General features: G+C 54.5%; 2 protein-coding genes across 5 annotated transcripts in view; one reads left to right on the plus strand and one right to left on the minus strand.

The window, feature by feature from the left end:
- The window catches only part of LOC111815160 (putative protein T-ENOL), a 4,799-nt gene extending 785 nt beyond the window's left edge, over nucleotides 1–4,014 (minus strand). The window contains exons 1-5 of one of the 3 annotated variants that reach the window (XM_023709464.1): nucleotides 3,907–4,014; nucleotides 2,980–3,054; nucleotides 2,530–2,677; nucleotides 2,232–2,265; nucleotides 1,987–2,044 (exon numbers count right to left, since the gene is read on the minus strand). In XM_023709464.1, coding sequence (XP_023565232.1) covers nucleotides 1,987–2,044; nucleotides 2,232–2,265; nucleotides 2,530–2,677; nucleotides 2,980–3,051 — 312 coding nt within the window. In that variant the 5' untranslated portion in view covers nucleotides 3,052–3,054; nucleotides 3,907–4,014. Of the gene's footprint in view, nucleotides 1–1,986; nucleotides 2,045–2,231; nucleotides 2,266–2,529; nucleotides 2,678–2,979; nucleotides 3,055–3,568; nucleotides 3,815–3,906 lie in introns of those variants that run through there. The other 2 variants (XM_023709461.1, XM_023709459.1) reach the window with 2 other exon arrangements.
- A 246-nt stretch (nucleotides 4,015–4,260) lies between these two features.
- Nucleotides 4,261–7,485, plus strand: Cdipt (CDP-diacylglycerol--inositol 3-phosphatidyltransferase). Of its 2 annotated transcripts, XM_004622960.2 has the most exons (6): nucleotides 4,262–4,707; nucleotides 4,800–4,934; nucleotides 5,725–5,878; nucleotides 6,130–6,211; nucleotides 6,641–6,722; nucleotides 6,850–7,485. In XM_004622960.2, the coding sequence occupies exons 1-6, from the start codon at nucleotides 4,665–4,667 to the stop codon at nucleotides 6,993–6,995; spliced, it is 642 nt and encodes a 213-aa protein (XP_004623017.1). In that variant the 5' UTR covers nucleotides 4,262–4,664; the 3' UTR covers nucleotides 6,996–7,485. The 2 variants fall into 2 exon arrangements, with proteins under 2 accessions (XP_023577403.1, XP_004623017.1); XM_023721635.1 differs by lacking the exon at nucleotides 6,850–7,485 and having other exon boundaries at nucleotides 4,261–4,707; nucleotides 6,130–6,224; nucleotides 6,622–6,722.
- Nucleotides 7,486–9,799: the final 2,314 nt, after the last annotated feature.

Raw genomic sequence — 9,799 nt, forward strand, 5'->3', positions numbered from 1 at the left:
TCCCAAGAGCTGGGATTACAGGCACACGCCACCACACCCAGCACACGCCACCACACCCAGTCTCAGTGGCCATCTCAGGGCACCCTGGGAGCGGGGCTGGCACGGCAGGCCTGGGGATCGAATCCTGGCCCCTGTGCCTGCTTGCAGGTGCTTTAATCTGCTGAGCTATTTGGCCAGCCCTTATATATCATTTTAATTTATGAAATACAGTCTCTTTCTTGGGTGAGAAAGGAAAAGCTTCCTGGGCTCACAGTGGGCTGGCAGGTAGACCAGGGGAAGATGTTTGCTCAGGATACAAACCTCAACCCAGCGCCACTTGGGGCAGGACAGTTAGGGTCCTCACAAAACATCCTGACAGGTGGGGAGAAGGCAGAACCTGCACACTGCTAACTACCAAGCTAACAACAGATAAAGTGTGAAGGCCCAGAACTTTCTGCTGCTTTAAGCTATTTCTAACATTATCCCAGTTGCGAGAAATACAGTGTCCCTAAGGTACTACAAAGTCAGCTCCTGATGGGGCCGGCGAGATAGCGATAGCTCAGCGGTCTAAAGTGTCTGCTTAGGCAAGCTTAAGAGGACAAGGATAGTGGCTTATTCTCTGCTGTATTTTGTCCCAGGTCTTGGTGATGAGTACTTGAAGCAGTGGTCCAGGGTGAGAAGTGACCGTCCCCATGGCTTGGGAGACGTGACACATCTTAACATGCTCGATAAACACGCACTGCCTGTCAGCTCCTGCTGCATCCTGAGCCGCCAACCCCTCACCTGGAGGGGCTCCCCAGGTGCCACCCTCACTACTTTTTTACTGTACCCAGCCCCTGTGGGGCAGGCATGGGATCTCCCTCCAATCCTAATTCCCTCAGGATGACTTCCAGACCCTTTCAGTAGTCTAGAATCCACACTGCCAGCTGTCTACAGGGCATCTCCACCTGAGTGCCCTGGGCTCCATAAATACAGCTATGTCTACAGGCAGGGACAGGTCTGAGTCGCAGGGGGCCTCGGAAGCACAGAGGTCAATGGCTTTTGTTCTGAAATAGGAAGCTGCTGTTGGAGCTCTCTGTGGAAACATGACCAGACTTTGACTGCAGTCAGAAAACTGGAGTCCTTTGCTGCCCCTACCCCACCATTTCCAGTCAGTTCCCCTGCTCCAATCCCTGCTATTCCTTTGACAGCTTAGGGCCTAATCATCTCTAGTTTACAAATGATGCCTCTGCCTCCAGTCTTTGGTGGTCCCTTGCCCACAGACCACCAAAGTGGCAGATACAAAATTTCCACCTCCCTTGCTCAGACTCTTCAGTGACTCTTCACCCACAGAAAAATGTCCTTGGATCATCACAGGGCACACACAGCTCTCTCCTGATGAGTCCCCGTCTACCTTGTCTACACCCTTCTGCAGTTAAACTGCTCAGATCTCCCTCTGCCCATCCTGGGTACAAACACACACATCTCCAGTGCTCCTGCTTCTCTGCTAAGTCTCATCTCTCCCTGGCTCAGGAAACCCCTACTTTTTTTTTTTTTTTTTTCAGTACCAGGGATTGAACTCAGGACCCTGAGCTTACCAGGCAAGCGCTTATTCTACTGAGCTGTCTCCCTGGCCCCAGGAAACCCCTACTGTTTGGAATATCTCTACTGGCCCTTGCTTTCCTGGAAAATTTTTCCTTAGACATCACTTCAGTGAGGAAGTTCCATGATTCCCCTCGGGTCCTCGATGAAGTTTGAATATAGGCTGCCTTTTCTCTTTGTAGTTCTGGGGATGGGCCCCAGGGCCCCATGCGTGCTCAGTAAATGTTCCACCCCCATACAAGCAGTCTTATGCTTTCTATTATGGACAAAATGCAATTGGTCATTCACTTGTCTTCCCTTACTCTGAATAGAATTCTTCACGGCCTGGCAGGACACCACTCTCTTCTATTTCCCAGCCTCCTACAGGGGGCGCTGGTAAGTGTGCAAACCCTGCATCTGGCTAACATGGAACTGCCCTGTATGTACCTTTTCATGAGCCGGTGGCAAGAGGTGTGCCTTGGCACGAGTACGATTTCTGTCAGAGCTGGAGATGGCAGAAGAAAAGCAAGAAGGCTAAGAACTCTGCGTGTGAGGACCAGGCAAGAGGATGAACTGTATGGCTCCCCCACAACCTGCTGGGATGTTGTGGAGCCCCTGCTGTCTCTCCTTACAGCCTCCCCCTCTCTCCCAGGCCGCAGGGCATCATCCTCCCCGAAACAGCACACACTCACCGGGTGTCTGTGCCTCCAGAGCTGGTGAAGAAGGCTGGAAGAGAGGCCCGGTCAGAGAAAGGACCACCCCCAAGGCTGACAGAGGCAGGACAGGGGCAGAAGAGGCAAGGGGACTCCTGGCCACAGGGAGGGTGGGCTCTGGATTAGCGAGGAAGGGCCACTGTGCCTCCAGCTGGCTCAGAGACAAGACGCTAGGGCAGGTTCTCAGAGAACTGAGCTGTGGTTGACAAGGGATCGGGGAGTGGAAGGGGACAGAAGGCAGCGTCTCTGAACACCAAGGACCTGAGGTGAGGATCACCGTGTTTGGATATCTGAGTCCCTTGGTCTTTTGTCTTTTTCTTGAGGGGCACAGGGTACATGTGGCAGCGAGCAACAAACAAGGCCTCTTCCGTGAGTTCAGTGCTGATCCGAGTCAGGGATTCTTCAGAACGAGATACGGAAGCCTTCTGGGGAAACAGAAGCCGAGGGGCTCAGCCTGGGAATTCCTAACTCAGTCTGGGCCTCCCGCATTTGCGAGCTCTAAAGCTGGGGTAGCCAGGGGCTAAAGAGCTGGCACTGAGTGTTTGTGGCTTGAGGTGGCCATAAGGCCCCAGAGCTAGGGGACCGACGTGGGGAGTCACAGGACCTAAAGGCTCAGTGTCCAGACTGGAGTCTCAGCCCTTGGGGCCCAGACCCGGGTCTGGGGGTGCCTGCCTTGCAGCTCGGAGCAGCACACCCCGACTGCTACCACTCCGCGCGCGGCGCTCACCGGCCCTCCGCTGGAGGTCAGCGCGGCTTCAGGTGACCAGTTGTTTTCCTCCTTCTGGACAGTAGATGCCATGCCCTGGGAAGGAAGCCGGCTTCAGCCTGGGCGCCAGCCCCTCCCTCCGAACCCACGTGTCACCATTCCTCCAGCCCAGGTTAATCAAAGTCTTTAGATAAACAGTTGTCTCGCTGAAATAATAATAATAATAATAATAATTATTATTATTATTATTGGGCCAGGCTTGGTGGAGGATGCCTGTAATACCAGCACTCAAGAGGCTGAGGCAACATAACTCACCTGGCAAAAATTTAACAAATAAAAAAGAGGCTGAGGCAAGAGAATTGCAAGTTTGAGGCCAACCTGGGTTATTAGAGCCAAATAATAACCCAACCTGGGTTATTAGAGTTGTCTCACCACCACCACCACCACCACCTCCCCATTGTTGGGGGACTGTCCTTTTTTTTCTTGGTAAAGCGGACTCCTGCAAGAACACCCTCCCCTATTTCCCCAAGAAAGCCCCTCTTCCTTCCCTCCCATGGCCGATCCCAGCAGCCTCCTTGCCGCCGCCCACCCGCAGCCGATGGGTAGAAACCTTGGGGCCCTGGGAAGGAGGGGACAGGAGGAAGTCTAGGGGCTCCTATTTCGGGTCGCGGGGGACGGGAAGTCGGAGTTGGGGAGGAAGGCTGTAAAAGGGGAGCCAGGGCGGCGCCGCTCCTGGTTCTCAACACCTTAACGTGCGCAGAGCTCGTGCAGCCCGGTTGCTAGGGGCTCAGAGGTTCTAGAACCAAAGACGAAGGCATTATTCCAGCATGCCCGTCCGCGGTTCCCGCCTCCCCTCCTGGTGCTTCCTGGGGGCCGTAACCCAAGTACTGGAGGAGGAGAAGTTCCGAAGGATGACGCAGGGCGGAGCGGGCTCGCTCATCTTCCGACCGCTAGGGAGCTCCTAGAAGCGAGGACACCGCCCTCCGCCGCTCTGCAGCCTCTCTAGCCTCCTCTTCCCCGCCCAGAGCCAGCGAGAGCAAGGAGGCCGGAGCCTTGGGTGGCTGGGGGGATGTGGACTGTACTAAGTCCCCTGATATCCAGGGGAGGCGAAAACTCAGGAGGGCGGAGTCTTGCAGCATTCTCTTTGTTTCCAGCAAATTTTACCCACTGTAAAAAGGCAGGTAGAGTTGCTTATGAAGGGCTCCTCCTCTGCTCCTTTTTCAGCTCCTTCCTTGGCTCAGTGCCGGCGGATCTTTGCTCCCTCCCCCCATCCTTTGATCTTTGGTATGAGCCGATGCTAAGAGGCCAAGGGAGGACGAGGAAAAAGGAAGCAAGCAGGTTTTAAAGGGGACGCAGAGTTTTTATTTTTAAAGCGGCTTTCTCCAATTTCGCAACGACAGGCGCTGAGGAGCAGGTTCCCAGGAGTCGAGCACAGCTGGAGTAGCAGACATCGCTGCTGCTGGAGGAGGGAGCGCCTTGGGCCGGGCGGAGGCGTGAGATTGCTCATCGGAAGGGTGGGGTGCACTTGCCCCCTGCACTCAGCTCCGGCTGCGGAGCTGAACATCTGGATCCGGACAGGGACAGCGGGGTCCATTGCGCAGGTGGCGTGGCTCATGAGACTGGCCAGAGGGTGAGGCCACGCAGGTTGGGCTGAGACAGAGCTGGCATCTCCGGAGCGGGCCCTGGGCGGCAAAGAGGCCGCCGCTATGGCAGGCGAAAACATCTTCCTGTTCGTGCCAAACCTCATCGGTGAGTGCTGCCTGCAGACCAGGGTCAGATGAGAGGGCGAGGGCTTTGGGCAGGCTCCTGATTCCGCCCTGTCTCCGTGGTCCCTTTCCAAGGTTATGCCCGGATTGTCTTCGCCCTCCTTTCTTTCTACTTCATGCCTTGCTGTCCCCTCACGGCCTCCTCCTTCTACCTGCTCAGCGGGCTTCTGGATGCTGTCGATGGACACGCGGCTCGAGCCCTTAATCAAGGTAACAGATGCCCCTGCCCGCCAGCACTGGGGCCCGGCAACCCTTTGCCCCTGACCGCTCAGGACTTCGGAGTCAGAGGACTCTGCCTTCCCCATCTCTGTAGAAAGCATGATGGAATCGCCTGGTTTTGTAGCAGAAGGAAATTTCAACTTGCTCCAGCGAATTCCCTGCTCTCAGAGGGGGAAGAGCAAGACACAACGTGGCCTTGACATGGATAGAGGCCTCTGAATAATACTGCACTCAACAGGTGTTTACTAGGGGCTGCTGTGTGCTGGGCACAAGCAGGAGGATTCCAGAAGGCAGGCTGAGGGATGGGAGAGGAGCACTGATTGATTCATTAATCTGATGGCCAGACCCATCTTTTAAGACTTCCCCTAGCTGGGTGTGGTAGTGTGCAAGCTGGTAGTGTACGCTTGCGCACACGCGTGCGCGCACACACACACACACACCCCTGTTCAGGGCCAGCCTGGGTTGCATAGAGACCCTATCTTTAAAAAAAAAAAAAAAAAAAAAAAAAAAAAACCCTTTCCTTATTGTGCCCGGAGGAGCCTGGGTGCTGAGGTTGAATTGAAGACACTCCTCGACACCTACACAGGCACTCACAGTTCCCCTTGCTCTTGTTTCCTGTCCTGGTGGCCCTTGCACTGTTCTCATACCCGACTGACAGCAGCCTCTTTTCCTCCCTGCATGGTGGACATTCTCAGTCTGCTTTTAGACAGTCAGTGATGTACCACATATAGGCATTGTCCCCAACAACCCCTTCCCACCTAATATAGTCCCTGTTTTTCAGGAACCCGGTTTGGGGCCATGCTGGACATGCTGACGGACCGCTGCTCCACCATGTGTCTGTTGGTAAACCTGGCCCTGCTGTACCCTCGGGCCACCCTTCTCTTCCAGCTCAGCATGAGCTTGGATGTGGCCAGTCACTGGCTACACCTGCACAGGTCTGTCCTGGCTCTGGGTGCTGCAGTGAGGAGAGGGTCTGGGACGGCTGCACGATTCTCTGGATGTTCCCTTTTAAGTTCTGCTTTGCTGAACCATCCTGGGCAAGCTGTCTCTCTCAATCCTGTTTGCAGTGGGGTTAAACGGTTCCTCGGCCCCTTCCGGCTGATATTCTGGGGTTCCAAATGATGCGATACTAGATGGGTGTTGGCAGCAATGAACGCTTAGGGATCCTCCTTATTTCCTCTCCAAGCTCCGTGGTGCGAGGCAGCGAGAGTCACAAGATGATCGACCTGTCTGGGAATCCTGTGCTCCGGATCTACTACACCTCTAGGGTGAGCCCTTCCTGTCCTTCCTGGCCTCATTCAGCTGAAAGTCCTGGCTGAACCCTGGCCCCAGGTCTAGAGAGGGCACAACGACCGGGGAGGGCCCAGGGAGGATCCGGGAGGAGGAGCCTGTGGGGCTGGGGGGGGTGGGGTGGCGGGTGTGAATCTTCCAGCAGAGGTGCCAAGGAGGGGCCTGCGCCACCCAAGGGGAGGAACGGAGGCTTGAAGGAAGAGGGGAGGGAGAGGGGCCAGAGAGAGGTGTGCGTGTGCGGATGCTGAGTGTGGGCTTTGGGGGGAGGGGGGCGCGGCTGGGCAGCCTGGGGAAGGCGGTTTACACACCGGGTGACCTGCTGAGATGGGCTGTGCCACCCTCAGCGGTAGGGGACAGGCAGGGGCACTGGGCCCTGCCTCTTGCTCAGCAGTCTGCGCTTTCTGCAGCCCGCTCTCTTCACACTGTGTGCTGGAAACGAGCTCTTCTACTGCCTCCTCTACCTGTTCAATTTCTCCGAGGGACCATTAGGTAGGAGAGGAGGGGCTGGGCAGGAGGATGGGAGGGCTCTTGCCTGCCTGGCCCCGCCCTGCCCCTGCCCGGGAGGTAAAGCCCTCGGTCCCCTGGACCCCTGCATACATGCTGCCGCCTCCCACAGTGGGCTCTGTCGGGCTGTTCCGAATGGGCCTCTGGATCACGGCCCCCATCGCCTTGCTCAAGTCTGTCATCAGCGTCATCCACCTGATCACCGCGGCCCGCAACATGGCTGCGCTGGATGCTGCAGACCGTGCCAAGAAGAAGTGACCCTGAGCCGCCAGCCCTCACCTGCCCGCGATCTCACAGCGCCACACCGCTCCCCTCCTGCGCACGCACCGGAGGCCCCAGTCTCACATCATCCTGTGTTGTGCCCTCCACCCAGTGGGTGGAGTCAGCCTGTCTCTGGTCTTGTCACCATCTCTGTAATCCTGTGGGCCCATCTCTGGGGTCCCCAAGGACCTGGACTACAAAGGAGGAAGGATGCTGAGAGGCTGTGCCCTTTCAGCTGGGGCTTCTGGGGACTGCCACACCCGCTGCTGGCTGGGCCGTAGGCTCCACCTGGCCTGAGAGTTGAGGGACGCTTGAGTGACAGAGATAAATTCGGTGTTGGCTTCCTAAAGACAGAGGAGTCGGACCTCTGCTCCTGGTCAGATGAAGCCTGGGACACCATGTCCCAGAGGGAAGGCGTTGTCATTCTCCCTGTCTGGTCTGCTCCAGCCCAGGAAGCCCCCATAATAAAGGCAGGAGCTTCACTCTTGTGGATGTGCTTTCCTTGGAGACATTCTGGGCTGAGGGGAGCACAGAGAGAAAGGGAAGTCTCTAGGTGCTTCCCCCCAGCTTTGTCACCGGCCCCTTCCTGTCAGGTTACACCACACAGAGGTCCTCCCTGTCCCCCAAGTTCGTGCTCACTGCTCTGCCCACCTACTTTGCTTTTATTTAGGTACTGATATTTTCTCCCCACAGTGGAGAATAGGCAGTAAATAAGCCTATTTTCTTCATTTCTCTGAGTAGAATGAAGATCGCCCTTAACCTGACGCACAGTAGGCTGCTTAATGAATATTCCTGCAAAAATCAGTGGTCTTCTCAGAGTGGGGCCCTTAGACAACCTATTGAATTCTTCTTGTATTTTGTAAGTTTTTATCATGGTACTGCAGATTGAACTGAGGTCCTTGTACTGAGCTATATTGTCAGCATTAAAAAAACATGGGTCTGGGACTATAATAGCGCAGTAGTGCAGTGCCTGCATGGCAAGTGCCAGGTCAGGAGCTCAAGCCCTGGTACCAAAAAAAAAAATTTTTTTGAGACATGGTCTTGGTAAATTGCCCAGGAAGGGTTCAAACTTGTGATCCTCCTGCCTCAGCCTCTCAGAGTATAGGCCTATAGTTGTGCCCCACACCTGCAGGATAGTTCCAAAAATGTTACCACAGAATCTTCAGAAATGGGCCAAGACATCTGCAAACTCCAGGTGATTCTTCCCAGAAATGTTGAAAGTCCATGTTCCTTCTTTTTTTTTTTTGTGGAACCAGGAATTGAACTCAGGCCCTTGAGCTTGCCAGGGAGGCGCTTATTCTACTAAGCCACTCCCTGACCCCACCCCCTGCTCCTCCTTACCAAAAAAAACATTTCTGGAGCTGGGCATGGTGTCCCACTCTGGTAATCCCAGTACTCAGGAGGCTGAGATAAAAGGATTGCTGAGAGTTTGAGGCCAGCCTGCACTACAAAGTGAGACCATCTCAAAAGCGAGGGGGTGGGGACATCACCACATACAGGGTGTTCTGGGGCTCTGCCCCATCCATCCCCCCTACCACCTGAGGCTTTCTTCTGTGCCAAGTAACTTTTTTGTACTGGGGATTGAACTCAAGCCCTTGTGCAAGCACTACCCCTGAACTACATCCCCAGGCACTAAGATAACTTCTTTTTAATCTTTTATTTATTTGGTACAGGGTCTTGCTGTGCAGCTCAGGCTCCAGTAATCCTCCTGTCTCAGCCTCCCCAGTGCTGGGATTACAGATGTACACCATCATGCCCCTTTCGGTGGCTGGCCTGGCATGGGGCCAGCATGGCATGTGGTACCTGGGATCGAACCCAGGTCCTTGTGCTTGCCAGGCAGGTACTTAGATAGCTGAGCTATCTCCTGCACCCAGTAGAGAACTTCGAAAAACTGCATTGGATCTGCCATATGCCAGATCCTGTGCTAGGGTTCTTGGCAAATGTTACTCATCCCATTCTCAAAATAGCTCAGCCAGGTGGCCAGAGCAGGCTCTTGTGCCTTGAAAAATTCAAATTCACCAGACGTGTGTTGGGCCTCAAGTCCTGGGGGAGGCCTGCGGCATCAGGGGAACTCACCAGTGGCTGCCAGCCCTTTGAGGGTTATGAGCAGCTGGGAGTGCAGTGGCCACATGGGGAGGGACTTGTGTGGGATGGCTGGAAGGCGCCCTGCAGCTCCTTTGGTTTGGAGAAGGCCAATGCCGGTAGGGACCGGGGAGGCAGGCGCTCGCTCGTGTTCTTAGCTCAGAAGCGGCAGCATAATGTGGGAAAGGCAGGGAACACCCAGGCGGTGGCAAACACGAGTAGAAGGGGTGGGACAGGTGTCCACCAACGTGCATTCTGCACAAAGGAGCTTAACTAAGAGGGACATTTCTGCCGTGAGAAGTTGTGTGGTCAAGCAGCACTGTGACCTGTCCTAACAGACGACAAAAGGTAGAAAAACTAAAGGGCGGCACAGGGCTACCGGATAAATCCTGAGAGTACTTGGCTGACCTTATCAGATATAAAAGTTACATTTTTTGTTATATAGGTCTTGCTATATCTTGGTCTTAACCATCCAGCAGAAAAATATAAAAACGAGGTATATAAAGTAAAGCCATATTAATAGGATGAGCTGTAAAAGGCTCAAGTCAATAACTTTTTTTTTTTTTGGCCGAACAGGGGATTGAACTCAGGCCCTTGGGCTTGCCAGGGAAGCACTTATTCCACTGAGCCATCTCCCCCGCACAAGTCAATAACTTCTGAGGATAACCCACTAATATTATAGACTGCTAGACAGTGTTAGATTGTTTTTTAAAAATATA

Source organism: Octodon degus, unplaced genomic scaffold, assembly GCF_000260255.1.
Source record: "Octodon degus isolate 3935 unplaced genomic scaffold, OctDeg1.0 scaffold00001, whole genome shotgun sequence".
Lineage (NCBI taxonomy): Eukaryota > Metazoa > Chordata > Mammalia > Rodentia > Octodontidae > Octodon > Octodon degus.

Coding starts and splice junctions, on each gene's coding strand:
- Cdipt (XM_004622960.2), top strand. CDS start 4,665: ATGGCAGGCGAAAACATCTTCCTGTTCGTGCCAAACCTCATCG. Junction 4,708..4,799: donor GTTCGTGCCAAACCTCATCG/GTGAGTGCTGCC, acceptor TCCCTTTCCAAG/GTTATGCCCGGATTGTCTTC. Junction 6,212..6,640: donor GGATCTACTACACCTCTAGG/GTGAGCCCTTCC, acceptor CGCTTTCTGCAG/CCCGCTCTCTTCACACTGTG.